Source organism: Amblyomma maculatum, chromosome 6 (assembly GCF_055883805.1).
Source record: "Amblyomma maculatum isolate TAMU_Amacu chromosome 6, ASM5588380v1, whole genome shotgun sequence".
NCBI lineage: Eukaryota > Metazoa > Arthropoda > Arachnida > Ixodida > Ixodidae > Amblyomma > Amblyomma maculatum.
The window spans coordinates 30767107-30790303 of record NC_139349.1 but is presented as its reverse complement, the minus strand read 5'-3'; the positions used below and the strand labels follow the sequence as shown (position 1 = coordinate 30790303).

Here is a 23197-nt window from a genome sequence, read left to right as displayed (position 1 = left end):
AAGGTGATGCGTTGCAAGAACATCCGGCGGCTCCCGAAGCAAGTCATCGAGACGACGCAGTTGAACGTGCGACGGCTGGCTCCGCGGCCGAGTTCGGTGACGTGGGCTGCAGCCAGCAACGAACGCGCGTTGACACGTTTTTGAGCCCCCAAGACCTGCAGTGATGGCAAGAACAAGCGAACACCCGAATTGCCTCGTTATCATCAATATCTGCGACCGAGTGCAAGCTGCAGACCCTTCACACCGAGAAAAGCGGCGCGGTTCCATCGGCGGCGACAGCAGCGGCAGCATATACAATCGTCGGTCTGTCGGCAATCAGCCGGCTGCTCGAAAAAACCGTGTGCCAACAGTGTGGTAGCACCGTGACCATCGAGAAAAGCGACCGTGAATACGGGGTTGCTGTGCAGTTGTGTTTGTGATGTTCAGTGTGCGGCGACGTAGCGCGCGAGTGGAGTTCGCAACGTATGGCTGGAAGTGCTAAGTGCAATCCATTCAAAGTGAATATTCTCGCTGCTCGTGCCGCGCAAACCACAGGAAACGGCCAAACAGCCCTGAATGACTTTTTTTTCAACCATGGGAATTTCCCACCGGGGCCTTCACAACAAGACTTACCAGGCGCACCTGAAATCAAAGCTAAGTCCTGCTGCAGTGCTGGCTGCTGGAAGTGTGCTGACCAATTGCGCTTCAGCAGTGAAGGAACTATACAAGGAGCTCAATTTTGGAAACACTGGAAATATTGCGGTCTGTTTTGACGGAACGTGGATGACGAGAGGGCACCAGTCTCACATTGGCGTGGGCACTGTGATAGAGCTCTTCTCAGGGTATGTGCTAGACTTTGTTGTGCTGTCCAACCACTGCCTTGGCTGCAAAAATGCACCTAAAGAGGATGACCCCCAGTACAATGCATGGCAAGAAAACCATGTATGCCAGAAAAATACCAACGCAAAATCTGGGCAGATGGAGGTTGAAGCAGCTGTGATGCTCTTCCAATGATCCCTCGAGCGGCACGGCCTGCGCTATACACCACCATGCTCTGTGATGGGGACAGCAAACATTTTTGTGCGGTAGAAGAGGCTAAGGTTTTATACCAGTCGAAAAAGAAGACTGCATAAACCATGTACAGAAGCGATTGGGGAGTGCCTTGCGGAACCTTGTACAGAAAAACAAAGCAGAGCATGGTGAAAGCTTGAGTGGCAAAGGTCGACTCACTGCAGACGTTATAGCCAAACTGAGCAGTTATTATGGCTGGGCATTAAAATCGAATGCAGGGGATGTTGACAAAATGCATCAAGCAGTCATGGCCACATATTATGTCACATCGACAGATAAGCACCCGGACCATGGCCTATGCCCGCACGGCACCAACCAAGCCACCCAAACACTGGTACAACCTGCCCGACTACGTCAGCCATGCACTGCTACCAGTGTACAAACTCCTTGCTGACAAGAATCTACTCGGCAGGTGCCAGCAAGGACATACACAGAATGCGAATGAGGCATTACATTCAGTGATTCGGTCTCTGATGCCAAAGACCAAGCATGCCTCACTCATTTCTGCTGAAGCGGCTGTCGCTGAAGCAGTCATAAGATTTAATTCTGGCACGCAAGAGGCGGCATCACGAATTCTTCAGGAGCTCCAAGTTGGAGCCAAACCACATAACCAGTGTGAGAGCACGGGAGAAGGACTCTCGCCGAGTTACAAGCTCCGAGCGGAAGCGTGCAGCCTCGGCGTGCTTTGTCTCTGCTGTAAAGCGGCGTCACCAAGCAAAAAGTGATGAAAGTTACTCACCTGGGGCATTCTAAAGCTGAAATCTACTTTCTGTCACATAACTGCATAAAGAGTGCATTAAAAATATTGTATTTTGTTTTTTCCACTTTTCTCAGTTTGGCTATTTTCTTCGCATAGCAACCTACTGACAAGCATATCTCAGCCTCTGCTCATCAGATTTTGATCACTTTTGTGTCGTTTAGTAACTAAATAGCTGATGTTTGCAATAAGGGTTTGAGATAGTGGCCAGGAGTACACGCAAATTTTTTATCTGCTAAAATTATTCAAACTAAAATTGGGAGTTCTTCAACCATAATTTTGGATGACCATAACTTTTTAACCACAAGAGCCAGAAGCATGCTGTTACCCTTGTTGCAATCCTTGATGCTTCTAGAATCTAGCAATATGCAGATTATGAGCATCCATGCAGCAGTTTTCTCCAAAGCCTTGTCAGAAACTCATCTCATAAAAAACTGCATATGGCTGAAAAAAATTTTTTGCAAGATCTAATTCCATATTTGAAATCAGCATACTGAAATACATATGACTACTAATTTTCATCTTGGCAGCTTCAGTATAAAAATTTTTCCTTAAAGACCCATGTCCCCCCTTAAGACAAAAAGCAATCCATCTGTGTGCTATGTGATGTCGGTGCACATGAAAGAACACCAGGTGGTCGAAATTTCCATAGCCCTCCACTATGGCAATTTTTTTTTTAAATTATTGCGCAAGCATGCCCTTCGACATACGGCCTCCCTCGTAGCCAGAGTGGCTTTTGCACGTTGAACCCCATATAGCAAACTGAACCAAGGGCTCGCTGACTTAAGGGGGGAGGTGGCGATCAGAGCTAACTTTTTTGTTCTTTGACCTAGAGCAATGAAATTTGGTAGCCACACTCAAAAGTGCCTTAAATAAAGAAATATGGAGTTTCATTATGATACCTTGAATAGTTGTCAAGTTACAAAATGTTGCATGTGTGCCGCTGGTGGAAAACCTGGCACTGTAATGAAACATGCCAGGGAGCTGCCTTCAGTTTTAATCTTTGCTTAAAAGAGCCCTACAGGGTACAACAGTTCCAAAATTTTTTTAAACGCTCTATTTTTTTTTTTACACAGAACATCATGTTCACCTTCACTAACTGTGCCAGAACTTGTCATTCAAAAATTAGCTGTAGAAAAAAAGACTAAGCCCTCAACCAGATATTGAAGACTGTCATACCCTCAAGCACACTTCAGGGAATACATGAAAACAAACAGAATCAAAATTGGTCCAGGCATTCCCACGCTACCCTCTCCACAGACAAAACAATGCCCAAAACACACTTTTGAGAAAACTGCTCTCAAAGTTTTCGGAGCAGTTCACGACTCTCAAAAGGAACCAGGACAGTAGTTTTCACTGTCTTTGGTTACACGTGACTTTTTGGGTCTCTGCCCTTTGAGTTCATGCACACGAGATGATTTTTTGGCTCGCTGTTGGTTTTTTTCAGCAGCCCTCCGAAGGGCAAGGGCACCAGGTTTTACGCCCAGTGTAGCGCAAAGCTCGGTATAGGCTCGCAAGTTGCCTGCATTGTACCTAGCAACTGCCTCGTATACTGCTGCTTCTACAGTGAAGAGGGAGGCATGCTGCTGCTTTGAAATCAATGTCCAAATCACTGAATGAAGACTTTCGGCAGCGTTCTGTGTCTTTTTGCCACTACACCGAGCCAGTAAATGAGGATCGGACAAACGTTGGTAGACTGGTAGCAGCGCTTGCACAACTCTGCTTGAAATACTGTACTTGTGTGGAGGTTGTGGCTTGCCTTCTGCCTCAGCTGCACGGTGCCTGCACCAGCTGTGGGCACCAGGTGGGCACAGATCGTGATGGGGCTCAGCATCTGTGGATGCGATGTGATGTAGTGTTGCCATCACTGCCTTCTGCATTTCTTCCACATTTGTACTGCTTCTCAGGGCTAGGCCATAATAAGTAGTCAGTCTCTTTATCAACTCCTGTGTCAAGCCACCTTTCCCACCGAGTGCCTCTCCCTTCTTGGCTTTGCTCACAAGAGAGCGGAGTGCTGTGCCCATCCTTTTTTGAACGTGGTTCACACAGTCCTCCTTTGTGAGAGGTATGAAACCATATGTTTGTTCATTGCACAAGGCCAGGTAGGTGCGACTGTCTCCATCACAGATTACATTTGTATACCTGAGGTCGTTTCTGTCAAGGGAGCGCCCAAAAAGCTGCAGTGCGGCTTCAACTTCCATTCGTCCTGCGCTGACAGTGATGTTTTTTTGGCACTCGTGAGTTTTCTTCCATTCATGGAATGCAGGGTCATTTTCAGGTGGTCCTATTTCACACCCAAGGCAGAAGTTCGATAACACTGTACAGTCAAGCACAAGTCCCGTGTAAAATTCTATTACACAGCCTACACCAATGTGCGAGCTGTGCCCACGCGTCAGCCACGTGCCATCATATACAACTGTAATGTTCTTAGTGAAGTTGACTTCCATTTCTTCATATACATTCTTGACAGCTTTTACAGCACCTTCAAAAACTGTTTGTGCAGCCACTTCAGCAGCTGGCTTGAGCACTTTCTTCAAATGCCTTTGGTATGTCTTCTGGTGCAGTCCTCGGTGTGATACATTCATCACTGCCCAGAAGTCATTCAGAGAAGTGGGCCCTTTGCCAATGCTCCTGATTGCTTGCATTGATCTGAGGTTTACGTCGAAACCCCTCGCACCTTGCTTTCTTTGCGAGGACCACTGAGAACTGATAACACCACAAGAACACTTCAGCACCATTTTCACAGCAAGTCCAAGTCTGGTGTCCCGGTCTACTGCTAGGCTTGGCTTCCGGCAAATCGGGCAGAGGGCATCCCTAATCAGCGAATTTAGAGCGCCCATTTGAATTACTACGAACTCATCTTCTGATGCAGGCGTTGTATCGGATTCCGGCAGCGCGGTTAGCGTGAACTTCCGCTCAGTTGCCGACATAGCACCGAGCGACTCGCGAACAGTGGTTGCGCGCGCTTGCGCTGTTTCCGCGGGCACAAAACTTGGCTCTCGGTGTTCTAGAATGGTACGACGGCCACCGCATGGAACGTCTGCACAGCTGCGCTGATTGAAGGCATCCGCTGACGCGCCGTCTGTCACTTCCGAAATGGCTTGAGTGTCGCGTCGAAGAGCCTCACGCTGAGCACTAGCATCAAGAAAACAGTCCTCTTCTGATAAATCTGACCTGCGTCGCAACTCCGTTGCATTGTTCGGTAAGCTGCCGTAGCTTGTCGATGTCCCAGGATCCAGGGCGACATCGCTGTCACTGCTTGGCGGCTGACTTGATGAGGCACCGTACGGCACGCTGGCGTCCGATGCCGGCGCCCGCATACCGCCATTCGACGAGTCCGGCTCATCGGCGATCACTTTCAGTGACTTCCGTGCAGTAGGGGGTCGGCGCTTTCGCTTTCCGAACGCAGTCTCAGTCTTGCGTTTCTTTGGAAACGTGCGACCCATGACTACTGACCATGTGCAATGTGCACGACTTGCGCAACAAAACCGGCCTCGGTATCGAGAACAGCGTTGGTCCTCTGCCCGGCAGCCCGCAACTGTTCAAGCTGAAGACGTAGCGACGGATCGTAAAAGCTAGGACTCCACGACAAAGAACGATGAACGATAGCAAAAATGGCGAAAGGCAAAAAAGAAACACAGACGTCCGCGACGATGAAGCCGTGGCGGACGACAAGCCTGGCAGCAGCCGGAGGTGACCACGTGACCGCACGCGCAGCAGCCACTAGTAGACACGCGACCTCCCGCGAGCAATTCTGTCCAATCGCAGCTGCGCTTTTGAGCCGCGGGCAATTCGAAAGGTCTCGCGAGCCTTCCATACACAAGCAAGCCACGCCTATACCGCGCCGCCTCCGCTGCCGGTGGTGCCGGGAAAAAAAAGCGCAAGAATTCACAAACAAAACAAGGCTAAGATGGCGGCGCTCGCTTCAGCGACTGGGAAATGGCGCTCGCGCGAAATACAGTTGTTTTCCGCTCTCGCTCGCTGCGCAGGAGCTGCCGTGGCGTGTTATATATTTAATTTGAAGCACTTTTACGATGAATTACGCGCTGATAATTACAGGAAAGATAGTTTATAAAACGTTCTACCCAAATACGTGGTTTTCCAAAACTCGATTTTTTCGCGATTTTTTGGCTTTCGAAGGCTGCGTCCCCCCTTAAGAATAATCATAATCATTGAAGAATATTTGGTGAATGAGGGCTCCAGTGGTCATCCGAGAAATATGAAATCATTAGAATAGGGAAAAGGAAGGGAGGCCGTGCAATACCTACCGACTCCGGGGACCTAGGTGTTGAGCAAATTATTTTCTATTTATACTGTCAGTATGAAATTTGCAGTCTTTATGCAAATGTTATTACCAATTTCAAATACAGTTGAACCTCGATATAACGAAGCCCTACTTGCAGCCGGAAATTTTGTTATGTCGAGGTTTCTATGTTTTAGCAGCCTAAATAAAGTAACAGGTTTGTGGAAAACTGCTAGTAGATGGGAAATTGTAAATGATTTCAGGAACTAGGCCTAACCACCTCACCAGATGTTATTTTGAACGTGAACTTATTTTTCTCAGTGTGCGCAAGAGCGAGCGCAGCGCCTAGTACTCAAAGCAGTCTCCAGATACCACCACTGGTATCATCTAATGTTTGGAAACTGAGACAAGTCAGTAGAGTTGATAAGAGTCCCTAGACTTTAACGGGGACACTGTCAATTATAGCTATAAATATATTGAACTAGATTAGTCGTATGTCTACATCGCCCACTCTGGTGCAGTTACATTGGTTGTGGCAATCTTTTGCTCAGGCTGCACGTACACGTACCATATTTACTTCCCACATTTGCCACTGAGAACCTGAAAAAATAAAATACAATAGTTGTGAGCACGTCTCTCTGTTTCGCGCTGTTGCAGTCCACCACAGTGTGTCTCTTGGTGGTAGCCCTAGGTGGGGGGACTTAGCAGAGTGCCAGAGGCCTTGAGAGGAGTGCCTGCCATGGCATGGCGCGGCTTTCTCGGCTCGTCCGGTTGCGCAAGCCTGGTTTTCAAAAGTACACCCTTTGACAAAAATTTAGAGCCCAGGGAGTCTACTTCTGAGCCATACTATGTGGCTCGTAATGCATTCTCAGTTTTCCAAACTTGCTAAAGATTTTTCGTCCTACCCTCTCCAGTGGCTAGAATGATTGTTAAAGAAGTCATAATATACGGCTAAAAGCAAGCCCTCTGGGCTTGCTTTTAGCCGTAAAGACTGTACGTTTACTTTATCACTCAGCGATTGGGGTGGGTCAGCAAACGCCTTTTGAAGCGAACAATGCTGAAAGCTGGCGTCGTGATTGCGGCTGTGGACGATTCTTGTAAAATAATCTCAACTTCTCCAGTGTTCTGAACCCTCCCCTCAAACTTGCATTGATTTTTCTTGAAAAAAGAAAGTGGGTTCATTATGTGCGTAAATATGGTATTTTCGGTTAGCGCTTTGCCGTTTCGACTGGCCAATGGTCATGGCATGATGCGTCCTACAACTTTCGCAACATAGGTTTTTTATGCACACTACAGATTGCGTGACGGTACGCCCCTGTCATCATCATTTTGTTTTGCTCACGGATTCCAGACTGCCGGCAAAATATGCACGTAAAAGGGCAAATTTAAAATGGTCTGAAGTTTTAAATTTCATCCGATCATCCGATTCATGCGATTGCATGAGGACTTCGTTAAGTCGAAAGTGTGGCATAAAACTACTTCGTTAAATCTCAAAAAATATACATGGTTTTCAATGAGGCAGAAATTGGGGATTAAAAAGAATTTGTTACATCCTGAATTTCGTTACATTGAGGTTCGTTATATCGAGGTTCGACTGTGTTGCCAGTTTTCTTCTGCACAAGCTTGTGCAATAACATTGCTAAATTTGCAGGAAGTGTGTAGAAATATCTACTGAATGGAAATTGCTAAAAGGTGTATGAATCTGATCCTGAAGGTGTAAGGAACACAATAAAAACTACTTTTATGATCCTGCCTTACTTCCAGCCAAAGTTTGAAGTTTCAGCTGTGCAGGTGCAACCTTCCACATATTTATATTTTTTCAATATGTTCGTGCAGTGGAAACCTCTAATAGCTTTGTATTACTTGCACACTCGTGAGGGATAAAAAAAAAAATCTGAGTAGGAGAGCCACAATGCCACCCACAAAATGAAAGGTTAGGCAAAATTTAGTATGAGAAAAATGAAAACAGCTAATTGCAATATCAAACATAAATTTAATCAAATAATTTGCAGAAATGCAGATCACTGTGGCCTAGAAAGCTTTTGGAGAGTAATTTGCATTTGTTTTGCCCTTTTGCTTTCGTTTTGCTGCAGCCTGAAAAACTGCCGGGGAAGCACTCTTCTTCTCTGCGACGCAGATTTTTTTCAGCTGCTGTCTGGCTGCTTTTTTCAGCGTTTTTATCTGCAGCTGTTTCAAAATTTGTCAGCTGGCTTTGTGAATTCCCATTCTGAAGTGCATTATGGCTTCTGCGACAACCATTTCCACAGCGAACAGGGATACATTTTTATCTTTTGAGACAAGGCTCTATATTAGGGAGGGCAGGGCCTCATTTTAATTCGGAGTCTTGTTCCTTTGATAACGCTCTTATATAGTCCTGTGCGCCAAATGCTTATACAGTGGAAACAGTGAAGTGCCACACACTCGGGCAGCTTGTACTTGTGTTTTGGTGGCTGCTCAACTTTTGCCACGACGGCATTGTGCTTGTGCCAAGAATCTTCACCACTGGGGCAGAGACTGTGGTTAGGCTCATCTGTTAATGTAATATGATATGTAGTCATTACAGCTGTATGCATTGCCTCTAGGTTGCCTGCGTGGGATTTTAGGATCCAACTATAATAACTAGACAACTTGGTTATCAAGTCATTAGTCAGAGGCCCTTGCACTCCCCATCCAATTTTTGCTTGTGCGCCAAGTTCTGAAGTGCAGTGCCCATACGCTTCTGTGCGTGGTTAGTGGGAAATGCAGGTGAAAAAAAGTGATTTTTTTACAGTCTATTTTGTGTTCTCTTTCGTTTTGTCTTCGCCCCAAGTCTGTTCATCTACATATATTTAAAAACAAAGCCGAGGATCAACGGGAATTTTGTAAAAAATGCAATTACTAACCGCGTCGGCAGCGGCATATTCTTGATGAAAATACAGAAAGTTTCCCGCAGATGTCGAGTGATTGGAGCCCCACCATTGGTTATAAGTGTTTCAACGCATGGTCGGACGCAGACACTTTTAGTTCTGCTGTCACTACGACGTCAGTTAAAGCTTCTGCCCGGGTTTTTCTCCGCCATGAATGTCTGCGTGAAACGTGATTTTCTCATGAAAGTTCCCAATGGAGGCACCAGTATAAAGGAAGACACCCCAATCGCAAGCAGAGAGGCTCGGGTGATGAGAGGCCTAACTATGGCAACAGCAATGCACCCAATTTGGAACTTTCTAGCTCCATCCGAAGTGTCCATTACTTTGTCAGTGCATCTGAGTGAAAGACGACCAGAACAAGCGGGAAGATGAGCATGGAAGCAGCTAACTGTGAGATCGGCATGTTGCAGGACCTCGCACATTATGCCCCGCCTGCAGGTGATGCGATCTGTCAGGGGCTCGGCTGGAAAACGAAAAGGGTTCTCAGTTTTTGGAGCTATACTGCCGAAATGATGCTGGTCCAGCAACCATAGTTTCGCCAATGTATTCTTCGAGCCGTGCATCTCTTTCGGGCAGCGGCAATGATGAGACATCCGCCCATGGAGCCTCAAACGTGAAGTTAGTAATTGCAGCGCGCGTGATCACCATCTATCATGAGCAGCTTTTGTGAGTTCGTGCGATTTTGGGTGTTAGGAAACCGGTGCATCACAAGCCTTTTACTGCTATCGGCAGAAAAATGCATGCTGCTACCACGAAAGCTGCTGCCGAAAACCTTGACCGAGGTGAGACAGGATCCATGAACGTTGCAGTCTGTCTGAAGGAGTCGGATCGTAGGGATCCGTGAAAGCTTTTTATTTACCTATTTGACCTACAATCATGAAACATGGGTCATTGATAGTGTTTTTCATGCAGATTCCAAATGTGGTCTTAGTTTTTATATATCTAGAATAGTTTTTGTGTAAGAGACTTCTGGAGTAAAATATAGGGCTTTTTGTGCACACTTTTTTTAAGGAGTAAAATTATGTTTAATGGGGGAGGCTACCCTTAACACCAACGTTTTTATTTCTTGAGATATTTGAATGAAATTTTCATGGTATGCTCATAGTATACACATTTAAAGAACTACCAAGTTTCATGGAGCTGGGCTCATCGGTTCTCAAGTTAGAGGAGTATATCAAGATAGTTTGCATAGGTCCCTAGGGGCAGGCCTGGAGAATTTGCAAAATGTGCTTGCAGTGTGAAATTTGTTATTGTCATTCCTGGATAGTTTCCACAGGGCAAGACAATTCCCTTTTTCTAAATTTCCTCTCTGAAAAATTTTAGTACAGCCCCAAATTTAGTGTTAAAATTTATACCTGACTTAACGATATTTTAGTTGACTGCCCCTAATTACACATAAAATATTTTGAAAAAAACGAATTGTCTTGCCCTCAGAAATTTACTTAGGTATGTAACAAAAAAAAAAAAAACCTCATGAAATTCCAATAAGCGGTTCTTGAGATATGACTTTCCCTAGCAGCCACACCCTGCAAAAAATTGGTTCTGAGAAAACTGCTCTCAAAGGTTGAGAGAACAATAACTTTTTTGTTTCTCAAGTTATCATGATGAAATTTTCAGGACAGGCTCATGACATTACAAATGAAAAACCACCAAGTTTCATAGAATTGTGCATGCTAGTTCTCAAGTTACAGAAGCATATCAAATTGGTTCGAATAAGTCCTTTATATCAAGCCTGGAGAAATTGCGAAAGGTGCTGGCATTGTGCAGTTTGTCATGCTCATTCCTAGATAGGTTCCTCAGGGCACGACAAAGCCCTTTTTCTAAATTTTCTTGCTGAAAAATATCATAGCACTGGAGTTTTTGTTATCAATTAGGCCTATGTTGATTAATCAAATTATGACAAATTCCAGACATAATATTTTGAATACATGGGCTTCCCTTGCCCTAAAAAATTTATTCAGGTATAGTCGAGCCCATTTATAACTGCCCCAATTAAGACGAACACTCTCTTATCACGAACAAGTCCGGTGTGGCCGTCAAAATATACATTAGGGCTATGGCGCTCAGTCTCGGCTACAACGAACATCTGCGCGACTAGCCGATCGGTTACAGCGAACGTCTTGGTGCCGCGGACCACTTTCCACATGCTGAGATCCGTCGATCCCGTGCTCTGCAAGCCGCGACAATCGGCATTCCCAATTCCCCCGCGGCATTTCGCCCAAGGCATAATGGGCGGCGCAGACGCAGCAAGCGACTTGGCTGTTTATCTCTCCTGGCATCTCGCCGGAGGAACGAGGAGTGGCCCAAACGCGGCAAGAGACTTCCTGGGTTATCTTCCGCGGCATAAGCGCCGAAACGCAAAAAAAAAAAAGCTAGCCAAGTCTGCATTGAACGCATGTCGCATCTCGAGGTATCGTGAGCGATCACGCAACGTTTAACATGTTGCACGAAACCGTTCAGAGGGCACGACGAGAGATCATAAATCCGGTGATCGCAAAAATCGCGAAAGGCGAACAGAACGCACAAAGTACAGACAGCCAGCAACGACGGCAAGCAAAGAGCCAGAGCAAACGACGCGGGGAGGTAGCCGGCGGAGACCGACGCGTCAGCGGCCGCAGCAGCCAATGGTAGTCACCCAATCCCCCACGTTCTCGCGGAGCGTGCGCTTAGCCCAATCGCAGCCTTGAATTTGAGCGCGGGAAACTTGAAAGCCGCCAAAAGGCTCCCAATTGGAAGCAAGCCACGCCTCGACCGCGCCACCGTTGCCGCCGCCGAGGGTGGCAGAAGAAAGCGCAAGAAGTCACAAACAAAACAAGACCAAATGCGGCGCTCAGTTCGGCGGGAGAAGAATGGCGCGCGCGCGAAATTTGGGAATTTTCGGCGCTTGCTCGCTGCTCTGCGGCTGCTGCCGCTTGTTAAATAATTAATTTCGAGTATTTCTACGCCGAGTTGGGCACTGATAATTACAGAAATCGTAGTTTATAAGACATGCTACCGGAATATATAATCTTCAAAAAATCGACTTTTGCGATTTTCCGGTTTTCAAAGGTCGCGTCCCCCCCGTAAAGCAGCCTGCTGTAGCTCATATTGCTGCTTAGGTAAAGTAGTGTGTGCAAAGCTAGTTGAAATTTATGCACAGTATACTTCATATGAAAAAAAACTCAGGAACACCGAAAGTGTATATTTTGGGTGCGGTTAGTTCTGAATTTTTGCAAAAACAAATGTAGAAGAGATAGCGATAATTCAGATATAGTATATCCCCATTCTGCAAACTTTTAAGCAGCTGTGTACAAAATTTCATCCAAGTCCGACAATTATGAGTACTTGAATATTTGTGCACTAAATGCTAAAAATACGGAAAACTGCAAATGGAGAAAAACTCATCTGATAATTTGAAACTCCTGTATTCTTGAAAAACTCGACACAAGCACATGATTCTTCACAAAATACAAAAATGTCTCAAACACAGCCATGTTGTTGAATTCTCCTGCCCCATACATTGGCCCCTCCCTGTCTTTGCAAATGGAGTCAGTCAGATGTGCCCTCTTGTGGCTGTGCGACACCTTAACCTTGTTTTCATTCTTTAAAATAAAAAATGAAATTCTTGTTGGAAGCCTGCCAGATCAAATACACTCAGGCTGGGGAGTGATGCCAATGCAATAGGGGGGGGTTATAATGGGTTAGAGTTCTTCATGAAAACAAAGAGCTGTATCTACTGCCTCTTTCGGCAGTGGGCTCCAACAGTTTAGGAGGAAATGATAGCTGACAATTTTCCAGCGTTGGCCATTGCAATGAGAGCTGGACAAGTACACAAATAAACAAGGCAGAAGTAGGATTACCTTTTTAGTAGGAGACATTAAGAAACAAATTCACAGGACTCCTAGTACATTTATGCTCCTGTGCGATGTCAGTGCACGTTAAAGAACCCCAGGTGGTCGAAATTTCCGGAGTCCTTCACTACGGAGTCTCTTATAGCCTAAGTTGCTTTGGGACGTTAAACCCCACAAACCAACCAACCAACCAACATTTACGCTTATTGGGCATAGTAGACGAGCACCCTAACCACTGCACCACCCCTGCGGGGTAATTCCATCATATTAATACATTATCTCTCTAGATATGCTCCGGAGGTTATGTTAAAGAAAGGTCAATTATGTTAAAGGTCAATGTTCGACAAAATTCATCTAGGTCTCCCAGTGCAGGAAGCTCATCAGGTTTGACATAGAGAATTTGAATCCACTGGTAGTCCAATCTACACACAGCCAAAACCGTGAACTGCAATAGAATAACCACAGTAAGCATGCTGTGTTGTCGGGTAGGCTCCCAAACAATTGGGAGGGCATTCTATTGCTGAAGGACTCGCTGTGATGGCTCATTCAATAAGGTGTTCTACTTTCTCGGTACCCCTTAAGGCATCATGAGTTAGTGAGTCTTGTTACTGTTGGCCGCGGTAGCTGCATTTTGATGGAGGTAAAGGATACGCGCGTGTAGTTTTCTATTTCGATATTGTCACGTACAAGGTGATTGAGGATATAAAGAATAGCAAAGGGGTTAGCTCAGATACAACAGCGGTGAGCAGCACAGACGCAAAACCCGCAAGCGACACTTCGTCGTTCTTCACTCAGTCATGCGCCACCTGGCAACGCTAGGTGGCATTACTCCCCCTTCCGAAAAAAAAAAAAAAAAAAAGAAAAAAAGTGAACACGGGCGGTGAGAACGGTGTGCAAAGTAAGAGTCGTCACAGGAGGTGGCCGGGCGTTATCGTTGGTAGTATGTCTTCAGCCGCACAATGTGCACAATGTCCGAGCTGGGCTTTCGACGTTTTGAAAGTGCGGCGCCGTCTGGAATAACTTCATAACTGACATCACTCACACGACGCAACACTTTGTACGGCCCGAAGTAGCGGGAAAGGAGTTTCTCTGACAAGCCTGGACGGCGAACTGGTGTCCACACCCAGACTTGGTCCCCAGGTTTGTAGTGAACCTGGCGGTGCCGGAGGTTGTAGCGGTCCGCGTCAGAGGTCTGCTGCCGCCCGATGTGCACACGGGCAAGCTGGCGGGCTTCCTCAGCGCGGATGGCATACTGCTGGGCATCTGGCGGAAGCTGGTCATCATCTGGGCATGGGAGCATGGAATCGAGCATGCTCTGAACTTCACGCCCGTACACAAGTCGAAATGGTGTGAAGCGCGTTGTTTCCTGTTGGGCTGTATTATACGCAAATGTGACGTACGGCAGCACCTCATCCCAGGTCTTGTGCTGCACATCGACGTACATTGATAACATGTCCGCAATCGTCTTATTTAACCTTTCGGTAAGACCATTGCTCTGCGGATGGTACGCTGTGGTCTTACGATGCGTCGTGTAACTCAACTCAAATATGTGGTCGATGAGCTGCGAAGTGAAAGCTGTCCCTCAGTCGGTAATGGCATACGAAGGGGCGCCATGCCGCAAGACTATGTTATGCATGAAAAACTCGGCTACTTCGGAAGCTGTGGCATGAGGGATTGCCTTTGTCTCAGCATATCGGGTCAGGTAGTCAGTAGCGACTACTATCCATTTGTTTCCCGCCTGCGACAAAGGGAAAGGACCAAGGAGGTCCATGCCGATTTGGTCGAACGGAATATGTGGTGCTCTAACGGGCTTGAGAAATCCGGCAGGCTTCAGGGGCGGTGTTTTACGGCGCTGGCATTCGCGACAGCTTCTTACATAGCGTTTCACAGTTGCGGAGAGTCCTGGCCAGTAATACATGTTGCGGACTCGAGCAAGCGTCCATGAGTAACCCAAATGACCAGAAGTCGGTTCGTCGTGGCAAGCAAGTAGAATATCCGCACGGAGCTCGCATGGTACTACCAGAAGGAAAGCTCTTTCTTGGCCTTGGGAGTTTCTTTTATACAAGACGCCTTGCTGCATACAGAATGAACCAATGTGCCGAGATAGGCGTCGAGGGAGCGTCGTATCACGCCCTTCCAGATAATCGATGAATGGAAGGATGTCTGGATCAGCTCTTTGTCGATCCCTGAGCTCAGATGCACTGAGAGCTCCTAGAAAGCCGTTGTCGCCATCGGTTGCAGCATCGTCAGTGTCAACGGGGGCTCGTGACAGCGCGTCAGCGTCTTCGTGTTTGCGTCCTGACTTATAAACAATAGTTATGTCAAATTCCTGAAGTCGTAAACTCCAGCGTGCAAGTCGTCCCGATGGATCTCGCAGATTTGCCAACCAGCATAAACAATGATGGTCCGTGACGACTTTAAATGGTCAGCCGTAAAGATAGGGGCGAAACTTCATAGTGGCCCACACGACCGCCGGGCATTCCTTTTCCGAGGTGGAGTAGTTCGTTTCGGCGCAAGAGAGTGTGCGGCTAGCATAGGCTATTACTCGCTCAATCCCATCTTGATGCTGAACAAGGACCGCGCCAAGACCGATACTACTGGCGTCAGTGCGCACCTCTGTGTCAGCCGCTTCATCGAAGTGCGCCAGAACAGGGGATGTTTGAAGGCGCTCGCGAAGCAAAGAAAAGGCCGTCTGCTGTTCAGAGTTCCACACAAAGGCGGTGTCCTTCCTTGTGAGGCGCGTTAGAGGTTCCGCTATTTGAGAGAAGTCCGCAATGAACCGCTGATAATATTCGCACAGGCCGAGAAAGCGCTGAACAGCCCTCTTGTTAGCTGGAACGGGAAACCGTGCGACGGCAGCAGTCTTTTTGGGATCCGGGCGCACCCCATCGGCGCTCACAACATGGCCAAAGAACTTGAGTTGTGTATACCCGAAGTGGCATTTCTCTGGCTTCAGCGTGAGATCAGCAGAACGGAGCGCTTCCAGTACAGCTTGAAGGCGTTCGAGGTGTTGGTCAAATGTTTCGGAAAAAACAACTACGTCGCCCAAGTACACAAGACAGATCTGCCACTTGAGGCCAGTGAGGACGGTGTCCATCATCCTTTGGAATGTAGCTGGGGCAGAGCACAATCCAAATGGGAGTACTTTGAATTCATATAGGCCATCTGGAGTTACAAATGCGGTTTTTTCTCGGTCTCTTTCGTCTACTTCGATTTGCCAATAGCCGCTTTTCAAATCAATAGATGAAAAATACTTCGCACGTCGCAATCTGTCCAGTGAGTCATCGATGCGCGGCAACGGGTATACATCTTTCTCTGTCACATTATTCAATTTCCGATAGTCGACGCAAAATCGAAGAGTGCCGTCTTTCTTCTTGACCAGGACTACTGGTGAGGACCACGGGCTTTGTGAAGGCTGCACACCATCATCCAGCATCTCCTGAACCTGCGTCTGGATCACTTCTCGTTCTTTGGCAGACACACGATAAGGCTGCTGTCGTATAGGGCGAGCGTCTTCATAAGTAATGATGCGATGTTGCGTGATGGGCGTTTGACGAACCTTCGAGGAAGAAGCAAAACAGTGCTTGAAGTCCAGCAACAGTAGCTCTAAGGCCCGCCGTTTCTCCTTCGACAAAAGGCAGTTAATGTCGATGTTGTCAAGAGATGGCTCATTAGTTTCGACTGCCGTGGATGTAAAACAGACCGGATCGTGCGTAACAGGGTCAGCGAAAGCGATAGCAGTTCCCGGAAACAAGTGCCGGTGCTCATTAGAAAAATTTGTGACAAGGAGTGCAGCCCGGCCATTGTGAAGCGACAATAAACTTCGAGCAGCGCAGATGCCTTGAGCAAGCAGGAGTGAATGGTTCGCTTCCGCTACAGCATCGCCGGCACGGAAATCGTCACAGGTGACTTCCACAAGAACACTGCTTCGCGGCGGCAGCGAGACGCTCTCAGCGGAAACGCGAAGTGCGGCACTGCAAGGACTGCTACTATCTCGTTCGGCAGATTGTCCCATCGAAAATGTGACACGTTTATTTCGCAGGTCGATAACTGCTCCGTATTCTCGCAGAAAGTCAATGCCGAGGATAAGGTCACGGGAACAGTCACTCAAAACGACGCAACTAACGATGAACGTATATCTGTTAATCTGAATACGAGCCGTGCACATCCCGTTTGGGGTAACTATATGACCGCCGGCGGTTCGAAGGTACACACCTGGCCAAGCAGTGAGCACCTCCCTCAAAACAGTCTCCATGCGACCACTCAAAATCGAATAATCCGCACCGGTGTCCACTAATGCATTGACTGGAGTACGACCGTCTAAAATAAGGATCCCGGATGATCGAAATAAGGCGGAGCCTTTCACTGTACCGTGTCACACGTGAATGTGGCTCATAGAAGTGCCGTTAAATTGTTTTACAGCGTTAGTCATGTGAGAAACTTCTGAGGTAAACATCCTTGCTTTATTACGTCCTAATTAGGAAATCTCTCATTCAAATAAAGGCAAATGAGAAACACCGTGCTTAGGTGGGCTAGGAAATGGCTGTGCTGAGAAAGTATGCAAACCGATGTCACATGAAGCTCAAAATTGAAATCAACACAGAAGTATTTGATAGTTGAGAAGAAATGCATGAGGGACTTGTTAATGCTTCCAAATGGTGATCTGCATGCCCTAGCAATGAGCATAAATTACATTGCTTCTATTAACTAAATTTTTTTAATTTTCTCTTGCACTTTATATGGTGCAGATTGCAGCTTTTGTAGCCATGTATTATTGAATTCTGCACTAGGTGTTTTTGTAAGAAATTCGAATATTCCCAATGCAGAGTCGTTGTTACCATGTTGTTGGTATTGGTCGGTGAAGAGGGGAAGAATGACAAGTTCATGGAGAAAAACAATTGTTTACATCTCTTATCTTCCTTTTTCTGTTAAGAGATAAAAGTAAATACACTATAACTGTAAAAGAGATAAGTAGGCCTGCAAACATTATTTGCGCCTATCATTGAAGAGCTAACACTGCTCGAACAATGATGGTAGCACCCTTTCCTAACCAGGCAGGAAAATGCTGGGCTTTTGGATTCCTTCTATTTCTGCTCTCTGATAAAATGACTACAGACACAGGAATATGGCTTCGGCGCCTAGGCTCCCGTGCTGTCAGTCCTGGTGGGGAACGGAAGATTCCGTTTACAGCAGAATTTTAAAAACTGCCGCAAAATTTCCGCTACCACAGAGAAGTCCTATTCGTGGATACGCACAGTTGTGATAGTGGTATATAACACTCAGCCGGTGACGGAGCTCAGGAAAACTCTGCAACGACTAGCAGCTACCTGGGATTGGGACATTCGTAGCAGGGCCTCATTTTATCGACATGCATGTGTCTCTCGCTAAATTACGCTTCAATGCAGTTAGCTCCACCACTGGCGGCATGTTTATACAATGAAACCACTTACAACAAACTGCAAGAAACCTTGGGAAAAAGTTTCTTAAAGTGCAAGTTTGCTAAACTGAAATCAGTGCGTGGAAGCTTGTTTCCATGAGCTCCAAGAAACATTGGGTGTTCAAATCATATCTCGGCCCCTTTATTGTCACTGTGCTCATTTGCAAGCGCAGAATGCGACAACCTTTTGAAGCACTTCTGAACTTGAGTACAGTGGTCTTGTGCTCAGTCCCTACCTGATAGCTCCCGTGAACTTTGTCCGGCACAACGGTCTGCTAGGTAGCAAAGGCTTTTACTTTCTCAAAGTAGATCATTGCTTCATCAGATCATGCATGGCTAGCCAGCATGAATGTGCGCCTTTCTTGTAGCTAAAAGGCCTAGTAGAGCTGAAGCTCTGGCTGTGGCTAGTTATGACTGTGGAGCCAATTAAGTGTGCAAAGCCAGCTACGGATTCTGCTAGCTACAAGCTTGTTTGGATAGCCAATTAAGTTTGCAGCCCGAAGGCAGCCACTTGTCACGTGGTAATGAAACGTGGTTCTCAACGTAAACATATGCAACAAAACTGTGGGTTGTGCTTGAAGTGCTCAGCATGGCGTGGGAGACACAAGATGGGGTTGTTAAAAATGTTTGTGCAACTGAATTGATCAATCGAATTTTGTTAAAATGAAAGGCATTTACGTACCGTTCAATGGAGTTTCGGCAGGTCGTTTTAATAACGTTCGTACAACTGAATATTCTGTTTACTTGACGTTGGTTCAAGTGGTAGTCTACTGTATGACTTTTGCCGACGACTATACCTCTGTCTTATGATCGACCTATTAAGTCGGCCTGCCCTTGATGATTGTGCGAAAACCATTGTAATGGGAACCAGTAGGAATGAATGGTGCTTACAATTGAGTAAATACGGTATATAAACAGCAAGCTTCGAAATTCCTGCTAAAAATGTCTGACAGCATTTTCCTTAGGCAACAAGGAAAACAACTGACTGCTTTTTGCCATGGGGTAATGTAATCACTGCAGGCTTGAGTTGTTTCATACTATAGTTGAAATGCTCCTTGGGCATCTGTGTAACACGATTTCTCTTTAGTATTGTGATGAACCTGGTATTGCTTTCTTTTTTTTACTTGTGTTCTCAGATTCATATTTAGCTTCTCTAGTAAAGATGATGGTCCATTATTCTTGAAACATTGTTCTATTCCTTTTGTGCAGACATCTACCACATTGTGTCACAAAAGCAGATACGGAGCGAAGGGGACAACGACCCGTCCCCATCTCGAGACAACATCCCCATCACGATTGCCCCCACGGACCCAACAGACAACCGCAAGAAGTCCTGTGCCTGCCAGCAGTAGCACGCTGGGCACTGACGAGCAGCACCAACACTCGGCTGCGCCGGGCCCTTGTAAAGTAGGAGGGACAAGAGACAAAAAAAAAAAAAACGAGGAGGCACAAGAGCGCTCCTGCACTGTGGCCTTTTTCTTTTTCAACTTTTGTTCTTTCCAAAAAAAAAGTACAGTCGACCCCCCTCCCCCTCCTTCCCCTCAGCGCCAGATATGCCCCAGACTTATTTTTCTTTAACAGTGGCCTTCCTGGAATTGGTGGCTTTTTATTTCTTTTGAGTACCCTGCTACCACCATTTTTTTCCCTTTTTAGGAAAGTTTTTTTTTTTGTTTTTTGGTAGCATTACTACATTTGACACCAGTGTCGCTCTTGTTTAGGCATCCCCAGTGTTGAACTGAAGCAGCATTGCTTGTGAACTGTGCTACAATGGGAGTGGAGTGTGTTGGTGCATTTGAGTCACCTGCTCAGTGCTACCCTTCAGTCGTGTGAAGGGAACTGTCAGATCGTCTAGTGAAGGTACAAGCTAATATTTTTTTCTCTCAATGACCAGTCTTTTTTTTTTCTTTCTGTGGCGTTTTTTTATTCTCGCCATTCCTGATGCCGCTGTATGCTGTGAGAATAAAGAGGAAATTTGTTTATTTAACCGCCGCACTTCTGTCGCGACAGTTGTGTTCATGGGCGCACTACTCGTCTAGTGGCTAGTGTGCTCAGCGACTAGTGCAAGGGTCAGCTTTTATTGCTTGCTGCCTTAAAGGAACGCAAGTACTGGGCATGGTTGAACTCTAGTGGTTCATCACTGATTTTACAAGGCGACATTGCCATCTGGTCTCCTCTCCCCCGGCTTAGTGCTGAAAGGATTCAAAGTGCCAGGTTCTTCTCTTCTTCCTTAGAGGCGTGGTGTTAATGTCCTAAACTGTGCATTAACCCCAGCAACCCTCCTGCTGGGTGGGTGGTTGCATCAGTCTTGCTGGAGGCTGCCTGCTCAGGCCGTCTTATGTTCCCTTGGAGTTTTTGTTTTTACTTGGTTGTCCTAGGTGTTCTGTATTAAGCTGTTGCTGCGAAAGAGGAAGAAACGTTTGTGAAATGATCAATTTGTATTTCTATGATTGTACAATGGATGACGTCGTTGGTTGCATGGACGATTTCTTGGATGCCATATGAGAGCGTGCGAGAGCGAGGAACTGCTATGCATCTATGGCGCACCAGCACTGGCCGCCATGGCCAACGTCTTATGTTTTGCGCTCAGCTGTGTAGCGATTGCTGTGGCGGTGAGTGCTGGTGCTCCTAGAGGCCCTGTCATCCCGTGTATATATATATAATTACCAATAAAGTCCCTGATGTCTTCGCTTATAGTGCTGCTGCTTTTTTTTTTTTACTGCATGTACCGCACAATCTTGTCTAACCTTGAACCTCTCATCTGCATGCTTGCTTTGGTCCTTAGCGTGCTTCATAGGCATTCATAGATGTGTTCTAATGCAGCTGGTATACTGGGAGTAGTTGTTAACCCTACCTGCAATTTGTGGCCATCTAGATGCTGCGGCCTTGCCAGGGTGGCTCGGTGGTTCGGACACGATGCTGAACCTAAGGAAGAGAGATTTAATCCCACGGTGGCCGCTGTTTTGATGGCGATGAAAAGCAGAGTGCGTGTGCTGTGCCGGTGCACCTGAAAGAACCCCAGGTCGAAATTTCTGGAGCCTCCCACTACGGCGCCTGAGAGTTTGCTCCGCGACTCCAGCGCTCTTTTTCTGGGAGTAACTACAAAGCCTTCGCGTGTGCTATTCAGTAAACGAAGGGTCCAGTCTTCTCGTGGAGAATCGTTGATACGCGTGTACACAGCGACGAGTGCTCCGGGTGCCAGTTTGGGAGCTTCCTTTGCTAACTTTAAAGGGGCCCATTCAACGCTTCGCGGACAGACGTTTTAGTCAATCTTGCTTGTGGCCGACTCGGTTCCGCGATGAAATTGCAAGAAACAGCAAATTTATTGCACGTTAAGCAATCATCAACACTGCCAATAAGCACAAAACGAATTCAGGAGTATTGCTTTGCATATTGCATAGGTTAAGATGCAGCTAAATTCAGCAAATATTAAATCGAACCTGGAAGCCATAAACATGCACGCGACGCCGAACAACGGCGACGCAGTGAAGAGTGAACTGGCTGAGTCGCAAACTTGGGCTTATGATGTGAGACGTAAAGTTTGAAAGGCTATAGAATCTCTTGTATGAAGCCTGTCTTTGCTCGGGTCCTTATTACAGTCACCAACCACAAACGGAAGTTCTTGTTGGTAGACCCGTTTGGCACGCAAGTCGAGATGACATTGAGCGCTTTTCGCTGATTGGCCTGTGGAGTTATGTAAACACCGCTTATCACCAAACCGCACTATTCCAGAGGGCTGTTCCTGGCCCTACGGTGCTGGGACGGTAGGTCAACGCCGCCTGCGGCGGGGGCTAGCCAGGCACCGATTTTTTATATGTTGTAGGCCGTCATTGCACCCGCCACTGCTTTGGTGGTGGACGACGGTTGTTGCGGCGCGCGTCTTTCTCTCCTTTCCCTTTATTTTCTCTTCTGTCCGCATGTGGCAGCGGAGGTGGCTCAGCTACAGAGCCAGTAGCAGGGCCGTGCATTTTCTTTTCCTTCTTCCTACAGCCACAACAACACTGTTCCATGCGCACACAGCATGCCTCATCGTCGGGTCAAGGTATCGTGGGCAAATGTTTGGCAGCAGCCAAGTCTTGTTTGACATAGACACACACACTAGCGTTTCGTTCTTGGTTTGGCATCGTTTTGCGAGGCGCTGCTCACGTTTTTCTGGCGTTTTGGCTACTCTCTTTACTATGCTCCGATCACCTCCAGACTTTCTTGCCTCACATCTTGATCGGAGTCGAGCGAACGGTCTTCGGATGGCGTCGACGCGGCGGCGGGAGCAGCAGCTGCCTCCAATGCCCGGCGTTCCGCCTAGCTGCGTCGCCGCGGCGTCATTTTGCGAAGCGCTGCTCACGTTCTTCTGACGTTTCGGCTGCTCTGTTCGCTTTGCTTCAATCACATTTCTTTTGCAGACTTCCTTGACTGATCGCTGTCTTCCGAGTCATCAGAAGCAGCCAGTCTCCTGCGGTACGTCGTGCGGCGGTTCACGCCTTTCTCATTGTCCGGCTCCATGACGCGGCTCTGGCCGAGCACCGGCGTTCTACGCAGAATCTACATTATTATGCGACCGGCGCATTCGATGGCGGCGGAGGCTTTCCCGCTCCACTCGGTCACGGTGTGTGACATATCGGAAAGAGCACTCGGGCAAAGTCTAGGTGGTGTTGGCTCAGGTCTGAAGTGTCTAGGAGGCTTTGGCACACCTTCTACACCTGGGCCGCTATCTCAGAAAGTGAACGCAAACTGAACGCTTTTCGCACTTCCGGTGTGGAGTTTTGCTTAAGCTCTTCCTTTTGGCGAAACTCCACACTGGACAGGCGGGTCACCTGACGTAAAAGCGCTCAGTTTGTGTTATACTAGCCAAAGCCTAAAGCAGAAGTGTACGTGTCGTCACTTTCGCGTCGTCTACTTCCAGCAAATCACAGAGCGTTCCGAACTGAACGCAAACTGAACGCAGTTCAGGAGATGGACGAACGTTTGCAAACCTGTGAA

General features: G+C 47.1%; 2 protein-coding genes across 2 annotated transcripts in view; one reads left to right on the top strand and one right to left on the bottom strand.

The window, feature by feature from the left end:
* The window catches only part of Rab11 (RAS oncogene family member Rab11), a 35973-nt gene extending 15057 nt beyond the window's left edge, over window positions 1-20916 (top strand). Inside the window, exon 5 of the mRNA XM_084606335.1 lies at window positions 19433-20916. Within this exon, the coding sequence (XP_084462461.1) occupies window positions 19433-19575 (143 nt within the window). The 3' untranslated portion in view covers window positions 19576-20916. The remainder of the gene's footprint in view (window positions 1-19432) is intronic.
* On the bottom strand, window positions 3136-5253 carry LOC146185391 (uncharacterized). The gene has a single exon (XM_084605806.1). It carries the CDS (start codon window positions 5251-5253, stop codon window positions 3136-3138), a length of 2118 nt encoding a protein of 705 aa, XP_084461932.1.
* Window positions 20917-23197: the final 2281 nt, after the last annotated feature.

Excerpts from the sequence above, each read along its gene's own strand:
- LOC146185391 (XM_084605806.1), bottom strand. The coding sequence starts at position 5,253 with ATGGGTCGCACGTTTCCAAAGAAACGCAAGACTGAGACTGCGTTCGGA.